We start from the raw sequence: 24,273 nt of genomic DNA, 5'->3' as shown, positions 1-24,273 counted from the left end.
TCATTCTCCCAGCTTCAGGGACAAGGTGTTCCTGAGAGTATGAGAGTAATTAAATGTGTCTCTGCCACCACCTGCCACCTGTCCCAGAGCAGGGAGTGGGGTGATGAACCCAGGGCACACATCCTGTTGCTTCCTGGACTTGGGAGGTGACTCTCCCATTTGATCCCTGTGTCTGATCTTGCTGGTGGCTGTGCCACTGGCCCCTAGTGTCAGTTGGACCATCTCTGCAGATCAGCCCCGTTCCCCTACTTGAGTGCCTCACCTCGCTGAAAAACCTCTAGCGTGAAACAAAATGTGGGTCCAGGGACTGAGGAAGGAGAACTTACTGTCCTTTCCCTGCAGGAGCTCTGTCTCAGCTACCTGAAACCTAATAACTTGCATGTGACTGTGCCCAGCAGGAGATTCCAGGTTCTTCCCAAGACTGCTGTCCTGCCAGCCCAGAGATTTCCCATGAAGCAAGAGCTGCCCTTGGCTACACTACCTCCTGTCTGCTCCCAAGACCCTCAGGGCAGCTCAGGGTGTGGTGGGTGGTGCAGAGTTGTGTCCTTGCCTCTGTCTATCCAGGTTGCTGGGGCTACCCAGAGCTCTCTACGATCTTGCTGATAGGTGAGATGTAGGCATGGGGACAGAAGCCCCAGATCTTGAGCCAGCCCTGTTTCTCTTTCCCCAGGAGATGGCAGAGTGTTAGCATGCTCGTGCTGCACGAGGTTCCCTGCAGGCTTTATGACAGGGAAGAGGACATGCTAGAGGCCTGGGAAAGGGTTGGGTCAGACCGTGGAGAGGAAGAACATTGTGTGCAGGTACATTCTGTGCAGGCCTTAGTAGGATGGCTTGAGCAACAGCCTGGAGTCAAGGCTACACACTGCTGGGCTGACAGGGTCTGCCAGAAGAAAGGGACTGTGGTATGCTGTGCTCAGCTCTCTGTAAACCAGTGTCTTTTCTCAGTGTCCAGGCAGTGCCCTGGGGGGCTGGCACTGCAGAACCTGTTACCCAGTGACTGGCCAGGGGCCTGGTTATAAAGATATTCCATAAGTGGTTTAGGGCTAACTTGTAGACAGGATTTGAACCCAGGTCCTTGTGACTCTGAAGCCCAGATTCTTTCTCCCCTGTCCCACTCAGCTGCCTAAGGAATGATGTCTTGAAGCCAGTGATCTAGCAAAATGGATCTGCAGAGGGGGCTGGGCTGTGGCATGGATCAGTTGATGGGTGGGTGGGCCCGCACTGGCCAGGGAAAGGTGCCATGGATACCCCAATTGAGGGTGGTGCCAAGGCTCTGGATGGGGGATGCAGGTGGCATGGGGGAGGGGTGAAAGCTGGCATTTGATAGGGAGAGTTGGAACTTGGGTTACTCAGTCAGTTGGTGTTATGTGAGGTTTGCAGGGAGCCTGTGAAGGGCCCTGGCAGAGACCTGGGAGCTGAGGAGGATGCTCAGACTGTGCTGCAGGCCCCAGGTAAACCCAGGGTTAATGGTTTCCATGCTGTGGCTCCCACACTGAAAGTTCCAGATGTGATGCTCTGACCCTGCAAATCCAGCCAGCCAGTGCACACATCTGCTTTGGAGCTGATAGGAAAAAAAAGGTCTCCTCCCACCCCTGAGCCTAGGGAGGAGGTCAGGCGCAGCACATTCACCAAGGGGAGCAGGGCAGCTCTCACTCTGTTGGGCCACCAGCCTGGCCATCTGTCCACATGGGTCCATCTGTCTGAATTTTCCTACTTTGAGCCACTGCAAGTGGTGGCATTGGAGGTAGAGCCCAGATCTAGTCTCTTTGAAGCAAACTTCTCAGCCAGACCCAGGGGAGTGGTAGAACAGGCTCCAAGGCTCTGCCACTCTTGCAGAGAATGACGGTGTGGGCACACCAGACTCTAGAGAGCATGTTCTCACATCTGGTTTCATTCAACGGGCCTCAATTCCTGAAAACCCCTGAGCTCCCCTGGAGAGCCTCACTGAGTGACCTCTGGAAAAGCAGAAATAAAGTCTGGGAACACACTGTCCTCTCACACTCTGCCGTAGCCAGCTGGCCAGCAAGACCCCTTCGTGGGCTGACCATGAGGCCATGGGGGAGCCTAGAGCGGGGCTGCCCTGCCTAGTGTGCTGGCCAGGGGCTGCCTCCATGCCTGCTGGGCCCTGGGGCATGTGGGACCAACCCCCTGGCATAGGCCAGGACCCTCCTTTCTGCCTCCATGTGGTCCTTGGGGAGGAGCTGCAGAGGCCTGGGGGCTGGAAAGGCCGTGTGCCTTCTGAACTTGGGAGCCCTGGATGGGCTGAAAGATCTCCTTCTGGGTTGGCAGGATCTGGGAAAAGATTCAGGAAGTGGGCAGGGGCAGGGCTGCCCAGCTGCCACCTCTCAAGACCTGTCTGAGGCTGGCTGCCAAGCCCATACTTTGTCCCAGAGAGCAGAAAGCACTGGACAGGCTGGGTGTCCCATGCCTTCCTACTAATCAGGGACTAGGGTGATAGGGGTGCCAGCTGGGGCCCACTATTTGGCCAGCCTGAGTCTGGTGCAGCCTGTTGGTCAGGTGGGTATTGGGCTGCAGCCTTCCCAGGCCTCTTGAAAGATCTCAGCTGTCCCTGCTGGAGCCAGGGAAATGATCCTTGACACAGGCAACCTCAGGGTGGACAGGGCCGCCCTGTGGAGGCAGGAGGGCAGGGACTCTCACTTTCCAGGCTGGGGGGTGTGTCTTCCCAACCCAGCCTCTCAATGGGCCTGAGAAAGCAGCTCTATTTCCTGCACTTCAAGGGCTTCTCTCTCCAGCAGCCTGTGGACTTCCCTGGAGTACTTGCTGGAGCAAAGATCACAGGAAGGTTGCGCTGGCCAGCAAGTAGCACTGTTAGACCAGTCGAGGGCTGAGATAATGCTGGGGCTGAGGGCACGGGGCCTCACAGGCTGTGGGGAAGAGGCAGAGCTTTAGCTCCAGGGCCACGGTGACTTCTGGGTGAAAGTGAGAGTGACACATTAAAGTTGGAGGACTTCATTCTCGTGATAATGTGGAGAGTGGACTTGGGAGTAAGGAGCCAAGATGTGGGGCAGGAGGCCTGGGTAGTGCCAGGAGATGGAGTTGGGGAGGAGTCATCAGAACATGGGGACAAGAACATGCAAAGCAGAGGAGGTATGGGAAGGTCCCGGGTGCAGGTTGAGGAGCAAGCCTAGGCCTGAGGGAAGGCTGGAGACACTGGGAGACCTTGAGGTCTGGTGCTTGAGTTGGAGTTAGGTCAGACAGCAGAGGGAACTTCCTGAGAGCAGCAGCATCTTCTTGAACATGAGAAATCAGCCTCGAGGAAGTCTTTTACTGTGAGAGATCCCAAACTGGCCAGACATTCCTGGTGTTGGGCCATGGATGGGAGGATTTGGGGTAGACAGCTGGGCTTGTGGGTAGACCAGAGCAGTCCCCCGAGTCTGTGCTAGCCAGAACACTGCTTGCTCATGCCTCGGCCAGGCATGTCTGGGCCTCTCAGTAGCCATCACCGATCACTGAGGCTGTCAGGCTGCTGAGCCCAAGGCCCAGAGCAGAACTAGCCCCTGGCTTCCCAGAGCCCCTGCCGTCCTTGGCTGCCCTCAGGGGCCGGGCCAGGGCTGGGTGGCCAGGTCTCCCACGAAGCTCTCAACAAGTTCCAGGCCTCTCCTCCTGTGCTTAGATCCTGCTCCCAGTCACGTCCCCTCCCAGTCACATCCCCTCCTCCGCATCCCTCAGAGAGAGCAGGAAGCTGGGGAGGAGGGAGCATCCCAACCAGCCTTGTCCTAGCCCTGACCAGGACTGTCTTAGGGCTTGGGGCTGCCAGCCACTGGGTCTGGGAGCCAGGTTTCTCCAACACGGCCAGAGCTGGTTTAGAAGCCCTGTGTGGTCCTCTCATGGGTGAGCTGAGGGTTCAGCAGGCTGCCTCCTCTAAGTCGCCTTCTTGGCTGGCAGGCTGTCCCCCTTCCCTGGGTTACAGGGAGATGTGGGGTCTGGCCAGGGAAAGTGGTCTGGAACGGCCCTTTGACATCATCCCTGGGGGCTTTTAAAAAATAAGTTTCCTGGTAAGGAAGACTCCTCAGGCCTTGGGCAGGATTCTCAGTAGCGTCTCCCGGGTTTGCTCTGATCTGACAAAGGCCAGCAGAAACCACCCGGCTGCCTGCGTTCCAGCAGTGCTTAGAGCCGTGGCTTCCCCAGATGCAGCGTCAGCAGAACACAGCAGCCAAGGCACAGGGGTGTTTTCTTGGAGGCCCATGCTAAGCCCAGGGGTGGAGGGCCTAGAAAAGAGAGTCTGCTGCTTGGCTTTGCCCCCCATTCACGTGCACACATTCCTGGCTTCTCTAGGAATGGATGGTGCCACAAGGGACACCAGAGGGACTTGTCCCTGAGTGACAACAGTCCAGTGACAGTTCTGATGGTCCATGCCTGTCAGTGAGTGTCCAGGCTGCCTCTGAGGAGGGGAAGAAGGCATGCTCAGGCCTCTCCCACCCCTCTGCTACCACCTGCCAGCTCATCTGGGACTGAAAGCTGCCTGGACAGCTGAGTCCATATCTGAAAAGCCTGTCTTGGGCCAAGGGCTGGGGAAGAGAGCAATAAAGGAGGTTCAGAGTGGGGAGCAGAGGAGGAGACCAGATCTGGGGACAGACAGAATTCCCCAGGCCTGCTCCACATCCCATCCCCTCTATGCCCCAACTTTAGGACTCTGGACAGGTTTCATGTTCTGTCTGATTTCTGTTCCTGAGGCTGTGAAATGGGCATGGCTGAGACGTCGAGCACACAGGTTGCTCCTGGCATGGGGCTGAGTATACCATACAGCCCATGTGTTTCTAGTTAGAGTGGAACTGGGTTTCCCTCTTCATGTTGGGATGAGGGGACTCCCCCTGACCAATGCCAGGTATTGGATTGAGAGTCACGGAGGCCTGGGGAGGGGAAAGGTGCTTGGCAGTGGGGAAATTGCTGAGCTAAGGAGAGAAGCCATGTGGAGCAAAGTGGGAGGCTCGAGCAGAGGAAGTTTCACGCTGCTTGAGAGCTTGTGAGGATCCTGAGTGGGAGGTGACAGCTCACTTGGGGAAGCCTCCCAACAGCCTGTGCCAGGCCCTGGAAGAGCAGTATGTACACAGATGCCCAGGTGGGGCCCAATCCTGGTGCTTTGCAGGGGAGGGATCAGGAGGCCAGACCGGGGTCCATACTCCCAGTCCCAGGGAATAGCGGAGCCACTGGCAGGAGTGCCACCACTCAAATGACCGAGCTTTTCCCTGGAGCCCACCCTGTACATCTGGCCTGGCCTCTAGGCCCAGGCTGTAGCTGAAAAGAAAGGAATCTCCTGGCCTGAGAAGTACTCTTGGCTAGCTGCAGTGGCCGTGTGAATAAGCAGACAGGTTTGGTCTGGCAGCTGCCTTACCAGTGCCTGGGTCAGACCCAGAGCACTGTATTCCAGTCCTGGCTCCCAGCTGCCATCCGCTCTGCAGCTTCCCCTAGTGGAGATTTCAGCACTTGCTGAGCCTGGGCCAGAACCCCAGGTATGTAAAATCAGAGTATGAACATGACTTGATAAATGAAGAAGGCTTCATTTTAATACCATGGCAAGAGGAACCAGTTAATCTCACCATTTCACATCCACGAAAACCACATTAGGAGCATTAACAATCTCTCAGTTTTGTGCAAATAAACCATGTTTCTTTTCAAAAGACTTGCAGGCTGGGCACAGTGGCTCATGCCTTTAATCCCAGTACTTTGGGAGGCTAAGGCGGGCAGATCATGAGGTCAGGAGTTCAAGACCAGCCTGACCAATGTGGTGAAACCCCACGTCTACTAAAAATATAAAAATTAGATTGGATATGGATGGCTTACACCTGTAATCCCAGCACTTTGAAAGGCCAAGGTGGGCGAATCATTTGAGGTCAGGAGTTCAAGACCAGCCTTACCAACATGAAGAAACCCTGTCTCTACTAAAAATACAAAATTAGCTGGGCATAGTGGCACATGCCTGTAATCCCAGCTACTTGAACCGGGGGGGGGGGGCGGAGATTGCGGTGAGCTGAGATTGCACCATTGCATTCCAGCCTGGGTAACGAGTGAAACTCCATCTCGAAAGATCACAAACAAGCAAACAACAAACAAAAAAACAAAAAAATACAAAAATTACCCAGGCATGGTGGCATATGCCTGTAATCCCAGCTATTCAGGAGGCTGAGGCTGGAGAATCGCTTGCACCCACAAGGCGGAGGTTGCAGTGAGCTGAGATCACACCACTGCACTCCAGCCTGGATGACTCTGCCTCACACACACACACACACACACACACACACAAAGACATGCACAGTTGCCCAAGCTCAAGGATATTCAAATCTAGCACATGAAACCCACTTCTAGAATAGATAATGAAATACTGGAACCACGGAAGTTTATTGGACAAAGCACCTTTTCTTACCCATGACTTATAGGAGGAGCTGAGGCTTGATTAGATGTGATGAGGATGTGCGAGAATAGATCCCAGGGCAAGGGCGCATTGCAGATGGCCTGGGGTAAGGATGTAGGAGAGTGTACATCTCCCAGGCAAAAGGCATTGGGGTCCACAGAGCAGAACAGGGGCTGGTGGTTTCTGCGTGCCCTGCCTGGTCCTCTCTTTTGTGCCCTTTTGGGTGGCCATGGGAGAAAAGTAGTGGTCAATTGCAGAGTAATGGTGAAGGCAGCAGGTGTCTCTTGCAGGCCTTGGGAGGTTGAAGTTCACTCCACGAGTGCCCAGGAGCCAGAGAGGTCATGAGTGTGGCCTGCCCCCATCCCCCCAGAGATGCAGGTAGAAGGTGTCCTTTCCAGAGACCTGTGCACAACCCCCTCCAACATGCTGTCTTCCATCTCTCCTTTAGCACACCTGACTCCAGGTTGGGGTTGTCTTCTCCTGGAGTACAGCAGGAGGGGCATCACAGGGTCCCCTCAGTCCTCTCTAAGCAACCCAGGATGGCATGGTCCCCTGGGCCTCAAAGACACCTGGGGAGGCCTTGGCCAGGAGAGCATTTGGAGGGGTCCACAAGTGCAGCGTCTCCTCTCACCCCCTGGGCAGCCTCCCCAGGGAGACAGAGAGACATGTAGTCTTCCAAACCAGTCTCCACCATGTGCCTGGGCCTCTTCTCAGCCACTGTCCTTGGTAGTGTCCTCAGGGAGCTTCTGTATTCTGTGTCAGGTGGGATAGTGCTGCAAAGAAGAATAACACAAATGAGGGGACAGCGCTGGGCTGCTGGAGAAGCCTCGGAAGAGGAGGCATGGGAGGAGAGATCTGAAGGAAGGGAGGGAGACAGCTCCACTTTCAGGCCAGGGGAAAGGGAAGGGCCCTAAGGTAGGGACAAGGCTGGGGATAGTGAGCATGGGGGAAAGGCAGGACCTAAGTCAGAGAGGTAAAGTGGGGATGGTGGGTGACCAGATGGGGGCTCTGGAAGGAAGTCTCTTTCTGAGTGAAGTAGGAGCAGGAGAGAGTTTAAGGCCAGTGAGTGACATGGTCTGCCTTGTGTTTTAAAAAGATCACTTTGGCTAGCACATACATGCCTGTAGTCCAGGCTACTTGGGAGGCTGAGGTCAGAGGATTGCTTGAGTCTAGGAGTTCAAGCTCAGCCTGGAAACATAGCAAGACCCCATCTCTAAAAAAAAAAAAAAAACAGTAAAAAAAACAACAACAAAAAAAAACGAAACACTGGGAGACTGTTGTTGAGTTCTCATCAGGATCCCCCTGCCTCTCCCCTGGCCTGCTTCCCCTGGGCCCTTCTGCTCTGCCTCTCCTTCCTTTTCCCTCACCCTGTCTCTGAATGCTCAGGAGAGCCCCTCACAATTGGCCTGCCTGCCTCCGGCAACTCGGAAGGGACACCCAGTCTTTCCTGCCAGGCTCACCTTCCCGACATGCCACTCATTCACCCTGTAGGCCAGTTGTTACTCACACTATCCTATTGGCTATTTCCTTTCTTGCCCCTGCCCTTTGCTGTAGCCCAGCCTTTTATAGCCTTGTTATCTTCCCAGTCTGATCTTTGGTGCCCTCTCCACTCCACTCCTGCAGCTTCAGGCATCTCCTTTATTTCATGTGTCTTGTGTCTGCCTTGGGGTGTGTTAGCTTGCCCCTCTGACTCTGAGGCCCTGGAGTGCAGGGCTCATGACTTACTCTGCTCTAGGTTAGGGCGAGTCTACAGCTTAGCATACAGAAGGGCCTCAAAGGCTGTGGGTTGTGGATTGGTCCTTGGAGTTTCCCAGGCCTTCTTGTCGTCTTGGGGAGAAACTATTCCTCTAATGCTTGGATTCTGGGGCCCTATGTGCTGGATTGTGACCCAAGGATCTGGCACATCTCCAGGACCTTAGTTGCCCTGTGATAGCCCCTGAGCCAACAGGGAGATGGAGGTTAGGGTGGTAGCGGGGCATAGTGGCAGGGGAGACCTGGGGCTCAGAGTTGGGGTGGGGATGTGTACTTGGGACCCTTGGGGAGGCCCAGCAAGGCTAGCCCTTACCCCCTGCTCTTGGGTTTCAGACCTGAAACTGCATCTGCAGAGCACTGACTACGGTAACTTCCTGGCCAATGAGGCATCACCTCTGACGGTGTCAGTCATCGATGACCGGCTCAAAGAGAAGATGGTGGTGGAGTTCCGCCACATGAGGAACCACGCCTACGAGCCACTCGCCAGCTTCCTAGACTTCATTACGTGAGTGTCCCTTGTAGCGCCGTCTCTTCTCACCTGGGCAGGATAGCTACACCTGCCGGAGCTGGCCCCAGTGTGGCTTAGGCCAGCTGTCATGGGGCCCTGCCTTCAGAGTCCTTCCTGACTGTGTGTGTGGTCATTCAGCAACCCTGGACCTTCAGGCCACCACCTATAAAGTGGGGTCACCAGCAAGTTTGCTATTGACTGAAGGTATGGTGGGCAGGCAAGGGTGTCCCACGCAGTAGTTCTGATGAAGCCCCTTCCCCTAGTCACAGAGATAGGGGTAGGGAAACCTGAGAAGGTGGGAGCCCTTTTTCTTACTCACCCTACAGCACCCAAACAGAACACTCACCAGGCTCTACTCCCCATGCCAAGGGTCCAGAGTCAGGGGATGAACAGAGCTCTGAAAAGCCAAGGACTTGGGATAGGCTGTCTATCTGCTCTGACCATGGCCCTGGGTCTCAGGGAGATTGGGTCGCAGTAGTGTTGGGGGGCAGGCTGAATGTCTAGCTGTCTTTCTCGGTTCTGATGCAAGCCCTCAGGAACTCAGGGGACAGACCCCCATTCTTCCTGCCTTTGGCTGTCCCAGCTTTCTCATTGACTGACCCTTGGGCACAGCTCTGGCTTCATCAAGTTCCTGGAGAAGCTGAGTGGAGGAAGGACCTTGGGATCTGCAGGCTGGGGGAGGGTACCTGGACTGGGCAGTCTCTGCTGGCATGTGTGTCTGTGGACACAGGGAGGTAGAGAGGACCCTTTACAAGGATGTCCCAAGAGCCACAAGCCAGGTCCTGGTGGACAAAGAAGTAGCTTCAGCACAGGTGGCTGCCCCACAAGGGTGATGAGCAGAGGCATACTCGATGGCTTGCATCTAGGAAAGTACCTTGCATTGGCAGAGTGTGAGTATGTGGTATGGGGAAGCATTTCCCTGAACTCTCTGGGTATTGTCTAGATTTTACCATTCCCTGATTATGGTGCCCCCCACTCTCCTCCTTGGGACCTGGCATACCTGGCCTATTGTCCCTGCAGGGACAGAGTTAGATGCCTGCTGCCTGACCTGATTCTCACCCCCTGCATTTAGGAGCCACTTGCCCAGGATCCACTTGCTCTAGTAAGTACTGCAGCCAAAGGGCTCCATTCTCAGGCAGGAATTACAGGCTGGGACACCTGAAAGGCCAGGGAACATGCCCAAACTAGGAAGTAGGCCCTCTCCTGGCCAGAGGCCTCCTTCCCTGAGAGCCTCCCTGCTGTCCTGGCGAGGCCCAAACTCACACTGCCCTGGCCCCCATTAAGGGATGCCAACATGGACCTACTGGGGCAGGTGGCTGGCAATGGGGTGTCTCTTGTGCTGCTACATTAGGGGTCAACAGCTCTCATCTGTTGATCATTCCCTGGCCTGGTCCTCTATATTCTTTGCCGCAAAGCCAGAGCTGAGGACATACCAGGAAGCAGTACATTTGTTGCCAGAGCCCAGCCTGAGACTTGTTTGCACAAGACTGCTTCAGCTTCCTGGTGAATGTTCTGACCTTGCCAGCTAGGCTGGCCGGAAGAGGCCTGACCCCATGCCCATCCATGGTCAGAGGGTAGATTTTACCCATCCCATTGCCCACTGGTCCACCTGCCTGTGCAGCTAGCCCTTGGTCCTAGCCTGCCAGGCCTTGAGGAGAGGTCATCCTTGCTGCCAGGTGTGCATGCTCACCCTCTTGAGCATCCTCAGCTTGTTTCTGCCCAGCAGCTTCTGGCTGTACCTGTTTTGGTCTTAGCCTGCCAGGCCATGAAACTGGAGAGGACTCAGAGCGTGACTCAGGCCTCACAGCCGCCAGCTCTTTGCTGGAGGCTGGCAGCAAGCACCAAGGGTGCTTAAAGCAGCCAAGTGCTGTCCTATGGCAGGCTCTCCGAATCTGCCACTTCCCACCCCTTCCATTCACGGGTGATTGTGGCTTACAGTCCTACCAGCCACTCACTTCTGCCCTCACTCAGGAGGAGCTCAGCAGTCACATGCCAGCCCATCAGGGCCTATGTCTGCTTGGTCCATGACCTCGTCATCTCCAGTGACCCGCTCCTTTGCTATTCTGCTCTGTACTTCAGCCACCCCCACTGATGGCTGCCCAGGGCCATGTCACCACCTGGAACTGCTCCACCCCTGAAATCGCTGAATCAGACACCCTCTCTACCCATAGCCTTCAGGCCCTCCAGCCCACTCTCAGTCCCTTGTGGGACACGGGTTCCGGACTCAGCGGGACACTAGGCCTTGCTTCCTCCCCTGCTATCCCTTCTGTCTTCATTTCCCACCCTCCCCAGCTGAGGTTCCCTGGTCTATCATTCGAACACTCTTCTGCCAACATCCGCAGCTCTCTTGGCTGCCCAACTCATGGTCCCACCCGGCTGGCAGCCCCCCAGCCCTGGAAGAATCCCAGCAGCCTCCAGCCTGGAGCCGCCCTCCCCCAACCTCCACTGCCGGGAGGAGAGCTGAGGAAGCCAGCCTTGGGGGGGTCATCCTTGCTGCCAGGCATGCATGCTCACCCTCTTGGCCAGCCTCAGCTTTTTTTGCCTAGCAGCCTCTGGCTGTATCTACTATACCCTGCAGCCCCCACCAGCACTGCGAAGACCACCTTCCCATCTTAAACACCATTGCTCTCCTCCCCCAGACTCCTTTTGGGCATGGCCCACCCTTCTTCACAAAGGCAATAGAAGCCAATATGCCTCCAGCGCTTTGTCTACCCTCTATCCCCCGAGCTCCATTCCAATAGCAGAAGTGCCCTTCCTTTTCTTTTGGATCCTTCCACCAATGTTGTGAGTGTCCTCACCTTACTCCCTGGACCCTGAGTGGCCACTCATCTGCATTCCCCTCTGCGCAGGCACCTTCCTTCCAGATTCTTCTCTTCAGCATCTAAGCAAGCTCAAATAATTAGCAAACCATCTCGTGGGACTTAAACTATTACATTCACTGTCTGTTCTCTCATTTCCCCTCATCCCTTGAACTTCCAACAGTTCTGTCACTCCACCACAAGGCCCTGGCTAAGGCTACTCATGACCTTCATGTGGCCAAGGTCTCCAGGCTTGACCACTCTGCAGTGTCCAGCCCCCAGCCCCCTAGCCATTTCCTTCCTCCCATGATGCCTCTCTGACTTAACTCCTACCTCTCTGGCCACTCTCCCTTCTCCGCTCTGCCCCAACAGGCGATCCCCAGTGTGTGTGTGGAGTGTTGCAGGAAGGGGTTCCAGAGGGACCTGTGCCAAGGGAGCTCCCCCAGGCTGGGGATCACAATTGGCTTCCCTATGGAGGTAGCTAGTTTGGCTGAGGGGAAAATCATGTAAAGGAAGCATTGGGATAGGAAGTTTCTAGGATGAGGGAACTATACATGTCTGAGTAGTAAGCATGGCACACCTGGCTCTGTGCCTCACACAACAGCCTCCAGGTATGGTGTCCACTGGGGGAAGGAGGAAGCTACCCTAGAAATACCCAGAGGAATATCCAGAGAGGAGAGGGTAGTCCTCCAGGCAGTAGAAGCATCAGCGAGATGCCCTGTCCTGGGTGTGAAGACTTGAGGGAACAGTGCCCTTGCTGCCCAGACAAAGTTGGCCCAGCTGCAGACAGAGGTTGGGACCATCCCAGAGGTCACCTTAGCTCCATCCCTCAGAGCCTCGTAGTTGCTTTTGGAGCTGCCCCAGGCTAGCTGGAGCAGGCTTCTGCCAGGAGGTGATGAAAGCAGGAGCTGGCCGAAGCTGCCTCTGCTCTTCCATGTGAGAGGCCGTGTCCACTGCTTTTGTAGATCCTGGCCAGCCATCAGCCACACACAAAACTGGTACCTGCTCTGGGCCAGGCCTGGGGCTGGGAGGGAGATGACTGGATGCAGTGGGGTGGTGCCAGTGTTAGTATAGACAGTGCCTGGAGCAGCTTCAGCAAATGGAACTGGGGTCACAGATGGCTTCACAGCATTGGGAGGACTCCAGGATCAGGTGGGGATAGAGGCCACTTGAGAGAGTAGGTGGCTGGAGAAGAGGCAGCTGTCTAGCATGAGGCAGATGTCTGGCATGGGGCCAACAGCCTAAGTGAGATAGAGCCCCTAAAGTAGACTGTTGTCATATGTTCTTGAGAGATCTGGCTCAGTTTCATGGCACTAATATGTTAATATGTTGCCGTGCCCAAGCCCAGCCATTAACTTGTGTGTGACTTGGGATAGTATCTATCAGGGTTTTTTGGTCTTGGAGGGGACCTTGATCTGGGCCATTCCATGATGTTTTCCCTAAAGAGAGTCGGCCTTGGAAGAGAAGTTGGGAGATTTCTTGTGGGAGGAGTGAGTGTGGCCTCTGGGGAGTCCCACATGGGCCTTAAAGGCCTCTTTGCCTTTGAATGAGTGAGCCTCCCTAGAGGGGGTCTAGCCCAGGTGCCCATTGGCAGAGCCTGGGCACGGGTAACCCGCACCATCTGGGGGATCTGAGGGCCCATGTTTCTCTTGTGTCAGGGGCCTCAGTGCCACCAGCCTGGAGTGGGCAGCTGGAAAGAGGCTTTGTCCCAGGACAGTGGCCTCAAATGCATAATGGGCCTGGTAGCACATCTACATTTTTCTCTAGGATCTGTCACCCCAACCTTGGGGCCCTGCTTGGTCACAGAGGTTCATCAGGTCCCCTGACCCCCGCTCCCCTGCCTAGTTCCTGTCTTGCTATCTATAGTTGCTGTTTCTGGGTTGGTGGTGGGACTCTGCAGTTGGGGGCTGTAGGGCTGCTGTGGTTTTGGGCTCTTGGGCTAGACTTGGCTCCTGCCTTGAAGGAGTGCCAGCACTGCCACTCTTCTCCTGGACCTGGGGGCAAGCATGCAGGAGCTCCTTGAGGCCTAGAAGGCTCAGACCAGGTGGGAGGACCCAAGTGGGCTTCTGGGGAGGGGCAGGATTTTTTTTTTTTTTTTTGAGATGGAGTTTCGCTGTTGTCGCCCAAGCTGGAATGCAGTGGCATGATCTTGGCTCACTGCAACCTCTGCTTCCTGGTTCAAGTGATTCTTCTGCCTCAGCCTCCCAAGTAGTTGGGATTACAGGCATGTACCACCATGCCTGGCTCATTTTTTGTATTTTTAGTAGAAACAAAGTTTCACCATGTTAGCCAGGCTGGACTCGAACTCCTGACCTCTGGTGATCGCCCACCTCAGCCTCCCAAAGTGCTGGGTTTATAGGCGTGAACCAAGAGGTGGGATTTTTATGAGTAGGTTAGAGCTCAAACTATCTCTGTTGGGGCCATACCTCACTCATTTTTTTTTTTTTTTTGAGATGAAGTCTCACTCTGTCGCCTAGGCTGGAGTGCAGTGGCACAATCTTGGCTCACTACAAGCTCTGCCTCCCAGGTTCAAGCAAGTCTTTGCCTCAGCCTCCAGAGCAGCTGGGATTACAGGTGTGCGCCACTACGCCTGGCTAATTTTTGTAGTTTTAGTAGAGACGGGGTTTCACCAAGTTGATCAGGCTTGTTTCAAACTCTTGGCCTCAAGTGATCCACCCGCCTCATCCTCCCAGAGTGCTGGAATAACAGGCATGACCCACCATGCCCGGCCTCATCTTCTATTTTATTTTATTTTTTTGAAACAGGATCTTGCTCTGTTGCCCAGGCTGGAGTGCAGTGGCGTGATCATAGTTCACTTCAGCCTTGATCTCCTGGGCTCACGTGATCCTTCTGTCTCAGCCTCCTAAGTATCTGGGACTACAACCGCATGCCAGTATGCCTGGCTAATTTTTTTGATTTTTTAATAGAAATGAGGTTTTGCTATGTTGTCCAAGCTGTCCTCAAACTCCTGAGCTAAGAGGTCCTCCCATCTCTGCCACCCAAAGTTCTGGGATTACTGGTGTGAGCCACCATATCTGGACCTCTCTTACGTTGATACATAGGGGAAACTAAATTTTGAGAGGTGGACAGGGCTCAGAAACAGTGATATTTCTGTTCACTTTCCACCCTGCACAGGGCTCTGCAGAATCCAGACGTGATTGAGTGTAGATACTGTCACTAGCAGCTCGCTGGAGACGCTGTTGGGGGCTGCAGTGGACAGGCTGGCAGGAGTACCTAGGCATCGTGGCTGCCTCACTAGCAGCCCCCAGGGTTGAGAAGCTGTGTTGTTCCAGCAGGTGGCACCAAAGGGCACAGCAGAGGGGCAGGATTGGCTAGGGACTCTGAAGGCTTCTTGGAGGAAATGGCTTCCAAAACTCCAACCCAAGACTTCTATGGGCCCAAGCTGAGTTTTGAAGGCATAGGGTAAGGGAGGGCCTCTGGGAAGAGGAATACAGACGGCCCACCCCCATCCCATAAGGGCCTCTTTGGTCTGGCGGGCAGCCGGCCCTCCACTCCCCAGCTGTCTTCCCCTGGAGGGAGACACTGACCAGCTGGAACCTTATTCCCTCCTATTGAGGCCAAATGAGGGGAGGAATGGTGGAGTGGCTTTCTGGGGGCAGGGAGGCAGCTGGGGAAGGAGGAGGAGGATTTCTCTGCCTGCCGAAGGCCTCAGCCTTGGGAGAAAGGCAGACTGCTGGGCCAGCATCATCTCTGCCAGGCCTGTCCTGCCTCTCATCTCCTGAGAAAGAGGATTCTGCCCCTTACTGGGCAGGGGAGAAAAACAGGGCTGCAGCAGCAACAAGCTTATAGCCAGCCTGGGAAGGGAAGTGCTGGGCCTGGCACAGGATCGCCCATGACTGGCCTGGCTTGGGTTTGAAGAGGGCCTTGAAGAAGCTGGGGTGGTGTGATTGTGAGTGGCCCTTACCAGGCTCAGCATTCCCCCATGTAAACAGATGCCCTGAGTGATGGGCACAAGGAAGGGAAGGTTGAAAAAGTGGAAACTGGCTGCTGGGGATCCCTCTGAGAAGATGGGACTAGATGGGGTGTCTAGAGCCAGGCAGGGGGCCCTGGCCATGGTTGGAGGTGTGTGGACACTGGCCGTGGGGACGTGGAGCTCCTCTGCCTTGTGGTGTGAGAGGGCCTGGTGCTGGCCCTCTTTGGGTCTTCTCTGCTCTGACAAAGGGGCTGGTAATGCTCATGGTTGTGGGATTACTTGGATAAGGCAGGCCTCAGGGGTGTCCTTTTCTCCCTTTTCTCATCCGAAAGGGGGTGAGAGTTTAAGAAAGCATCCTTTGACTTGGGGGCAGGGGATTTGTGGCTGTCTCAGGAAGCACCATGGCTACATTGGGGCTGGATAGGGTGCAGCTGGAGTATTGTAGGGTGGCGCGTGTGTAGCATGGGTTCTGGGGTTTGTGAGATGTTGGAGGCCTCATAGGCAGGAGGCGTGTGTGCTGTCAAGGGTAGAAAAGATGCAGGTTGGGGCTGAAGACCAAGGCCCAAAGCTCTGGCGAGCTCTGAGGTCCCTTACTCTGCCAGCACTGTGGGGTTGGGAGGAGGAGGCTGGCCATTCGGGCCTCTTGGCTTGCAGCTGCGAGTGGGCCCTGCCTGAGGCGCTCCGTTTGGGTTGGGAGTGGGGGACTGTCTCTTCTCAGTGCACATCCTGTAGCTGACCCAGCCAGAATGAGGGTGGAGAGAGGGCAGTTGCCTGGCCCCAGGCCCAGGAGAGCAAAGGTCTTTCCAGGGCGCCAGGCTGGGTGGGAGCTGGGAGAGTGTACAGCAAGCAGGGGGAGTGGGGGTCAGGCCAGGACAGGAGCTGGGGCCTTTTCCTCCTGCCGCCTTCCTGGAGGGCCCTGTGGGAGCTCCCCCTGTGGCCAGTGCTTTGAGCTGAGACCTGGGCCCTGGACTGCCACCTCCCCGCTTGCTTTCTTCAGTGTGGGGGAAGATGCCTCCTACTAAGGTCTTCCCTGGACAGCCTGAGCACTGGTTGCACAAGGTCCTGTCACAGGACAGGGGCCTGGCTCTGGCCCACCCAGAAGCTAGGACAGAACCTGTGCTCAGTGTTCAGCTCAGAATAGCAGCCTCCACCCCAGCTGTTATTCTCCCATAGGAGCCCCACCCTGACCTTGGAGGACATTCCCCCTAGGCCTCATTTACCCTGAGTTCATCTCTGGTGACAGTTGGAGGATAGTTGTGGCTACTGCAGCCTAACTGTAGCCTGGGGCCCTCTCTGCCCTTCACTGCATCCCCACACAGGTGACTACACAGAACTTTGTGCCCCAGCCCCTTTGTAACTGGTTGGAGGCAGAGCCTTATCTCTTGCCAAGTCTGAACTGGGCAGTCCCACCCCTCCCCAGCTCCACAGCCCCCACTGCTACCCATGCACCCCACAGAACTGACCTTCTGCAGGGCAGAGAGTGAGGGGCACCTCGGCCTGGGATCAACCTGACCCAGCTTCTTGTTCAGGTCTCTGGGTCTCATCCAGGCCGTCCTGGGTGGATGCCCAGCTCTGGCCTCAGGCCCTAAAGGAAGAGGGTAGTTCTCTATCTCTGGTTTGGGCTCTGCAGGTCTGCCTGACCTGGGCCTTCACTCTAGAGGACTCCCATTGGTTCCTTGCTGGCTTTCCCTGGAGAAGCTTCTCTCCACTCCCTTCTTCAGCCTTTCCTCCCCTCACCATCTTTGCCTCTTCCTCCTCTGCCCCACTGGGGGACAGAGCGACCCTAACTGGACGGTGATTCCCCTGTGTACATCCTGCTTATAGATCCTTAGTGCTCAAAACAAAGCCAGGGCCCTCCAGGGCCAGCCTCTGGTCCCGACCCGCTGCAGCTCCGTGCTGCCAGCTGCTGCGCCTTTCTCTCCCTTTGCCAGTCCTGACCGTGCCAGTTCCTCGAATGCATCCGTCACTCAGTGAGTGCCTCCAGGCCTTTGCACATGCTGTTGCCTCTTCCTAGAACACGCTTTCATCTCCCAGCCCTTTAATCTCCCAGGCTCTCACACTCATCACCCGGGCTGGGCTACATGTCTCACCTCCTGTGCCTGATTCCCGTGTCCTGTTAGAAGACTGTTCACGATGTGACGTAGTTACTCATGTCCCAATCCCTCACAGGGCATGAATCCCCTGCCCCTCAAAGGGAGGGGCTGTGTCTGTCCTATGTCCCTGGCAGTGGGGGTGGTCAGGAGCTTGAGAGGAACGTGGGCAGGGAGATGAGACATTGGTGCTTATCTACAGCACCCATGAGTCAGCACACATTGTTAAGGGGCAATGGCCTGTGCAGGGGGCCAAGGGTATGGTGCTATGCCAAGACTTCCCAGCCCCGACCCTGATGGGCTCCCTGCTATTGCCCACCTCTTGTAGTTACAGCTACATGATCGACAATGTGATCCTGCTCATCACGGGCACGCTGCACCAGCGCTCCATCGCTGAGCTTGTGCCCAAGTGCCACCCACTAGGCAGCTTCGAGCAGATGGAGGCCGTGAACATTGCTCAGACACCTGCAGAGCTCTACAATGCCATTCTGGTGGACACTCCTCTCGGTGAGCTGCTGTGGTGGTCACGGGAGGTGGGCAGTGGTATCAGCATCAGTGCATCAGGGTGGGGTTTGTGGACCACCTGGGGGGTGACCCTGAGCCAGAACATGAGACCTGCCCACTGCTTACCTTTGTCTCCCCTCAACTTCCTCCTCCCATTCTCTCCTCACTTTGCCCCTCTTCTGCTCTTGTCCTGTTGCTTTTGCTGGGCCAGGCAGGCTACCCCAAGGCCTGACTGGGACTATCTCACTTTGTGAAGCAGTGTGATTTCCCAGAGTGCAGAGGGAGGCTGAGCTCATGGAGAAGAGTGAGAGAGAGGCTCCAGTCTCTTAGAGTCCTAGGAGCTCCGACAGACTGTGGCCCCAAGCTAGAGCCTAAGCAGAGGCAGAGTGGCTAGCTGCCTGTGAGGCAGAGGAGCGAAGCAAACAGTGTCACTTGCCTCCACCGAGCAGGTCCCCTGGGCCAGGTCAGGCAGTGTCCAGCAGGATGCAAAGTCCATGTCAGAAGCCAGGGAGGGGGAATGAAGGTCTTCCTGCAGGGCCCAGCTTAGCCGGTACCAGCTCCTGCCTGCCTAGGAGGCTGAGGAGAAGGCACTAAGTGTCCTCACAGCCAGAGTCCTAGGCCTGGGGCACCACCTCCAAGAAGCCACCAGGGTTGAACCACAGGGCTCTAAGCTGCATTAGGTTCTCAGCTGAGAGGCTTGAGCCCTACCTACCGACTTTGTCTGCCATGGACTCTCCCAGCAACTCTGTCTGGTTCTGGGCTGTTTGTGGCTTCTTCAGTTTCTCAGTCTTTAAAGAAGAGATAGTTCAGTGAGTCTGCAGACCCTCTTGGGGGATGGGGGTGCTCTATCCTGCTCTGGCCTCTCTTTCCAACCCCACAGTGGGCTCTGGGTCACTGGTCCATGCCCTCCCTGCTGTTGGGCTCATTCTTCGTCCTAAGGAGGAGGCTGGTTTTCCAAGTGTGGGTGCCAGGCCTTCTGGGGGATGTAGAGAAGTAGGCGTCAGGCCCCAAATCCACAACTGCCCCTCCAGAAGGGAGGATGTCACCGCCTCTTATGCAAGCCTGTCTTTGGCAAGGTCTAAGCTTGGGTCTGCCCCAACGGCGATTAGATCATGTATGGCTAGCCGCCTCCTTTATAAATCAATTTTAGGAGCAAGGAGGCAGGAGAAACCCAGGTCAGTGTGCATGGCCCAGAGCATTGCTTCTGCCACTTCCAAGGCAATACCCCCGGCTAGGGACCCCTCGATAGCTAGCCCTATGGGCCTTGTGGCACGGGCCCTCTGTGCCCTGTAGGAAAGTTGAACATCAGGATTCTGGCCTAGACCACCTGCCCACCCCTCACACCATGTCTTTCCTCCCCAGCGGCTTTTTTCCAGGACTGCATTTCAGAGCAGGACCTTGATGAGATGAACATCGAGATCATCCGCAATACCCTCTACAAGGTAATGCCCCACACAAGCGGTGGGGGATTGGCTTGCCAGAGGGTGGGGCTGTGGGAAGTGGTGGGGCAGTGATTTATGTGAGAGGTACTGGGACAGGACGCAGATACTCCAGGCTCATATCCCGGTGGCTTATCTGCTTACTTTCTGGCTCCCATGCTGGACACAAGGCTGTGCGAAACAGGTTCTCCATCCCGTAGTGCCTGTGGTGGGCTCAGATAAGATCAGCAGGAGTGGCTGGTGCTCCACTGCTGGCTTGTTAGAGCTGGCTTCTGGATGGCTGCTCCCCTTGCATCCAGGAAGGTCACGGGCCATCACCCAGGTTGTAGCTCCTGGAACTGCCTTACCTAACCTATTGCCTGCAAGGAAAGGCACTTGAGCAAAGGCAACAGTGTGCTCAGTTATGGTGGAGGGAGGGACCCAGCAAGGCGTAGCTGGGTCCTTATGTCCCTTGTAGGTTCCCAAGCTTGGAGTCAATACTGCTTCCCACTGTCCTTATCCCCTGCCTGCCTCTTGCTTCCCACCAGGCTATAGCATTGACTGGGCAACCCTGGGGATAAAAGGTGGGCTATCCCCAGGGTTAGGGGTGTTTGGGATAGGCTGCACTCTGACTGTAGTGAGGTACTGAGCTATAGCACCAGGACCCTAGACGGGCTGAGGATGGCCCTGGCCAAGTACCTGATGACCTCACCAGTCTATTGGGTGAGAGTCCTTTCCTGCCCTGGTTGGATCGAGCTGGCTGACATTCAGCTACAGCCTGAGCCCAGGCCCTCCAGTCTCCCTGCAGGGGCTTGGGCCAGAGCACTGTGAGGGTCTGGTGATAGGGGAGGGGTCTGCCTGGAGGTTGCAGTGGTGTAGGCAAGAGACCAGCATGTGCAGAAGGAAAGCATGGAACATGGGCCAAGTGGCAGGCAGTTTGCTGTGGAAGGACACATTCCAGACGGACAGGAGAGAGGTCTAGAAGAAGAGGCAGGCATGGGATCAAGTTACCCAGTGCTTTGAATGTAAGGCCAGAAGTTTGAATGTAGTCCCGTGAGCAGGGTCAGCCAATGAAGGTTTCTAATAGAGGAGAGTCTGCTCAGAAAGCCCCTTCTAGCCACAATGTGAAGAGCAGATTAGAGGGCCTGAGACCAGGGGTAAGAATATTGTCAGCTTCTTTAGTCCTCTGGAACTGGGAAAGTGTCATTATCCTCATGTGAAAATGAGGAAACCAAAGGCTCAGAGAAGTAGGGTGGGTTGCCTAAAAGCCACATAATAAGTCGCTGGCAGCATCAGGGATCACACCTGGCTCAGCCTGTTTGCAAAAGTGAGCGCTCTCACCCATTCTGCTAATAGGGCACAGGCCAGCCAGTTAGCTGAGAGCGTGTGTGTGTGTGTGTGTGTGTATACACATGTGCACGCACACGCCTAACTGGCCTGTTGCTGGATTTCCTGCCCTGAGACAGGGTGAGGGGTGCGGCTGTCCCCCAGCCTCAACCGCACCCTCACCGGGGCTGACTGGTTCTAGCTGGAGTTGCTGCGAGGGCTGCCCAGGCACTAGCTCGTAAACACAGACCCAATGCTGTGGGCATTGTGCCAGGACTGCCAGCCCATCAGGCGATGTCCCAGCCCGGTGGCCACAGATGGGAGATTAGGTGGACCCTCAGCCGCCCAGCGGGTGGGAACAGTAGGCAGCTGGTGCAGCAGCCGTGGACTGGCAGACGGCAGGGGACAGGGCGGGGGTAGGAAGGTGACCTTGGTACCTGGGTTGCTGGGATATTGCCAGTTTCTTTAGCTGCCCTAGCCTCCAGAGGAGAGCCCCACCAGCCTCATAGACCCTCGGGTCAGCCTCTCCTGGGATTGGTACACATTGGCTAAGCAATTGGGTGGGTACCAAGGCATGGATCCCAAAACCTGGTTGGTGACTTCCCTGACAGATAGGAAGTGCAGGCCCCACTGGGACAGGCCTTAGGATTTTTTTTTTTTTATATAGCCAGCTTGGCTGGCCACAGGGAAGGAGGTGGGACTGAAAGGTACCACGACGCCACGGGAGGAGTTGGCAGCTGTCTCTGCCACTCAGGTCCTTTGATTCCTGGGATCCTCTGTGTTAAGGTCAACTCTCTCTTCTAGGCTTCTTATTCCCTGACCTGTCCTAGATTTTTGTTTCCTGTGATCCCAGAGGTCCCTCTCAGGCCTTCCCCTGAGTTGGGCTTGTCCAGTATTGCTGGCCAGGGCATGCCTGGGCTCATGGACTCCTGGGTCTCATCTTGTCTCTCTTGGAGCAGCAGAGCCTGGGTCCAAGTTAGCTGGTGGTTGGTGGAAAGGTCTCCACACTTTAGAGGTCAGACCTCAGTTGAAAAGCTTTCCATGCCGTCCAGCCCTTGCTTGCAAGCTGGAAGTATAGTCTCTAGCCTGTGGAGCCAGTCTCTGAGCCCATGCCAGCAGATGGGACCAGGGAGGTCTGAGTGAAGGGTGGCCATTACAAGGGAGCTCCCCATGGGGCCTGTAAAATCATCCACCTTCCTTGGCATGGGGAGGGTGTTGGGAAGAAGCATGGCTGCTTTTATGAGTTAGCATTGGGAGGGACCTGGGGCCTGGGCTGACCTCTTCTTTCCTCATGCCCAGCAGATCCAATTTGCTTGGGTAGGAAGTGCTTGTTCCTGTCGGCAGCCCATGTGCCCGCCATTGTACTGTGCCCAGCTGACGTCTGTGTAGGCAATAACCATCCCTCAGCAGGAACTGGCCTGATAATTTGGTTCCTGCTATGATGCTGAGGGGCTGCCTGGAAGATGGAAGGAGGAGGTGTTCTGAAAGGGAGGGTGCAGAAAGGGCCTAGGCCACTCATTTCCCTCCATCCCTGTGGACTCTCAGGCATGACCTTCCCTCACCAACCCACGGACACCTGTTTTTTTGTTTGTTTGTTTTGAGATAGAGTATTGCTGTGTTACTCAGGCTGGAGTGCAGTGGTGTGATCTCGGCTCACTGCAACCTCCGCCTCCTGGGTTCAAGCAGTTCTCTGCTTCAGCCTCCCAAGTAGCTGGGATTACAAGTGACTGCCACCACGCCCAGCTAATTTTTTTGTATTTTTAGTAGAGACGGGGTTTAACCATCTTGGCCAGGCTGGTCTTGAACTTCTGACCTCATGATCTACTCACCTCAGCTTCCCAAAGGGCTGGGATTACAGGTGTGAGCCACCTCGCTCGGCCACACCTTATTTTCTGAGACTGAGGAAGGGGGGATTTGGAAAGATTTGGGGAAAAGGAAGGCAGAGCAGCAGGGGGACGTCAGAGGACCCCTGCAAGCCTGGCCTTCTATGAGATGAGGGGGTGAAGGAGACTGCAGCCTTCACCCCCTGCAAACAGTCAGCTGGGCCCTTCCCTGGCATTCCTGGGTGGGAGGCTGTAGGCAGCTGCCACTTTGCTGATTCACAGAAGTGTTTCACGGGCTTTGCCATAAGGGCTGCCCTGGCTCCCCTGCCGTGGGTGTGTTTGTACCCACCTTGAAAAGGGTTGGGGAGGGGAGGAGGGAGCTCCAGAGCCTCCTTGCCTGTGCTGAGCAAGCTCCATGCTCTGCACAGGCCTACCTGGAGTCCTTCTACAAGTTCTGCACCCTACTGGGCGGGACAACAGCCGATGCCATGTGCCCCATCCTAGAGGTGAGTGCCTGCCTGCCCTCCTGCCTGCTGGTGCCCGCTAGCCCTGGCCTGGGGGAGGCTCTGCCAGCTGACTAGCTACTGCCTTCTTCTTCCTCCCTCTCTCCTTGTCTGTGCACCGGCTCCACAGTTCGAAGCAGACCGCCGCGCCTTCATCATCACCATCAATTCTTTCGGCACAGAGCTGTCCAAAGAGGACCGTGCCAAGCTCTTTCCACACTGTGGGCGGCTCTACCCTGAGGGCCTGGCACAGCTGGCTCGAGCTGATGACTATGAGCAGGTCAAAAACGTGGCCGATTACTACCCGGTGAGTGCCCTGGCTGGCAGGACGGTGGGTGGGTATGTTGTCACTGAGCACCCCCACCCAGCACCCTCATGCTCGTGCTCCCCCTACCCTCCTGGCCAGGAGTACAAGCTGCTCTTCGAGGGTGCAGGTAGCAACCCCGGAGACAAGACACTGGAGGACCGATTCTTTGAGCATGAGGTGAGTCTGCGGGGCAAGCTTGTCAGAGGGAGGCCAAACTCGTGGTTTAGACTCTGTGGCCATGGCCACCTGGACACTACATCTGCCTGTGTCCATAGGTGAAGCTGAACAAGTTGGCCTTCCTGAACCAGTTCCACTTTGGTGTCTTCTATGCCTTTGTGAAGCTCAAGGAACAGGAGTGTCGCAACATCGTGTGGATTGCTGAGTGCATCGCCCAACGCCACCGCGCTAAGATTGACAACTACATCCCTATCTTCTAGCATCCTGGCCCAAGGCTCTCAATTGCACTCTGTGTGTGTGTGTGTGTGTGTGTGTGTGTATTTGTGGTCTGTGGCAAGCCTGTGGCTCAACTGCCTGCCCAGGGTGTAGCACACTGTCCTAGCAGCTGCCCAGTTCCCCTGACCCTCTTGGAGACTGTAGGCCTAAAAAGGGGCTGGGCACCCCCAACCAAGGATGGACCAAGACCCCCTCCAGAGCAAGGAGGCCCCCTCAGCCCTGTGTTTACAGCCAATGACATGTCTAAGAAGCATGTGGTCACTTTCATGTTCCTCCCTAGCCCGAGAACCCTGGGGGCAGTGCGAGCCTCCTCTTGCCTCTGTGGGTCACTTCCAGAGCGGTGGCCCATGGGAAGGATAGCGTGTGTGTCCTTGGGGCCTGGGGGACGTTACTCCTCACTCCCTCCCTCAGCCCTGCCCCTCTGAGACAATAAAACTGCCCTCTCTAAGCCCAACTGTCTGTTGTCTCCTTTAGGCCCTAGTACCTC

At 55.8% G+C, this 24,273-nt stretch overlaps 1 protein-coding gene across 2 annotated transcripts in view; it reads left to right on the top strand.

Annotated features, from left to right (window-relative positions):
• ATP6V0D1 (ATPase H+ transporting V0 subunit d1) overlaps window positions 1-24,240 on the top strand; it is a 42,020-nt gene extending 17,780 nt beyond the window's left edge. For both annotated transcript variants that reach the window (XM_002761068.6, XM_078357489.1), the window contains exons 2-8: window positions 8,456-8,627; window positions 17,781-17,959; window positions 19,319-19,398; window positions 22,952-23,029; window positions 23,157-23,333; window positions 23,433-23,510; window positions 23,609-24,240. In XM_002761068.6, coding sequence (XP_002761114.1) covers window positions 8,456-8,627; window positions 17,781-17,959; window positions 19,319-19,398; window positions 22,952-23,029; window positions 23,157-23,333; window positions 23,433-23,510; window positions 23,609-23,770 — 926 coding nt within the window. In that variant the 3' untranslated portion in view covers window positions 23,771-24,240. The remainder of the gene's footprint in view (window positions 1-8,455; window positions 8,628-17,780; window positions 17,960-19,318; window positions 19,399-22,951; window positions 23,030-23,156; window positions 23,334-23,432; window positions 23,511-23,608) is intronic.
• Window positions 24,241-24,273: the final 33 nt, after the last annotated feature.

The sequence above is a fragment of the Callithrix jacchus genome, chromosome 20 (assembly GCF_049354715.1).
Source record: "Callithrix jacchus isolate 240 chromosome 20, calJac240_pri, whole genome shotgun sequence".
Lineage (NCBI taxonomy): Eukaryota > Metazoa > Chordata > Mammalia > Primates > Cebidae > Callithrix > Callithrix jacchus.
The sequence above is the reverse complement of the archived record's forward strand: the minus strand, read 5'-3'. Positions and strand labels throughout refer to the sequence as shown.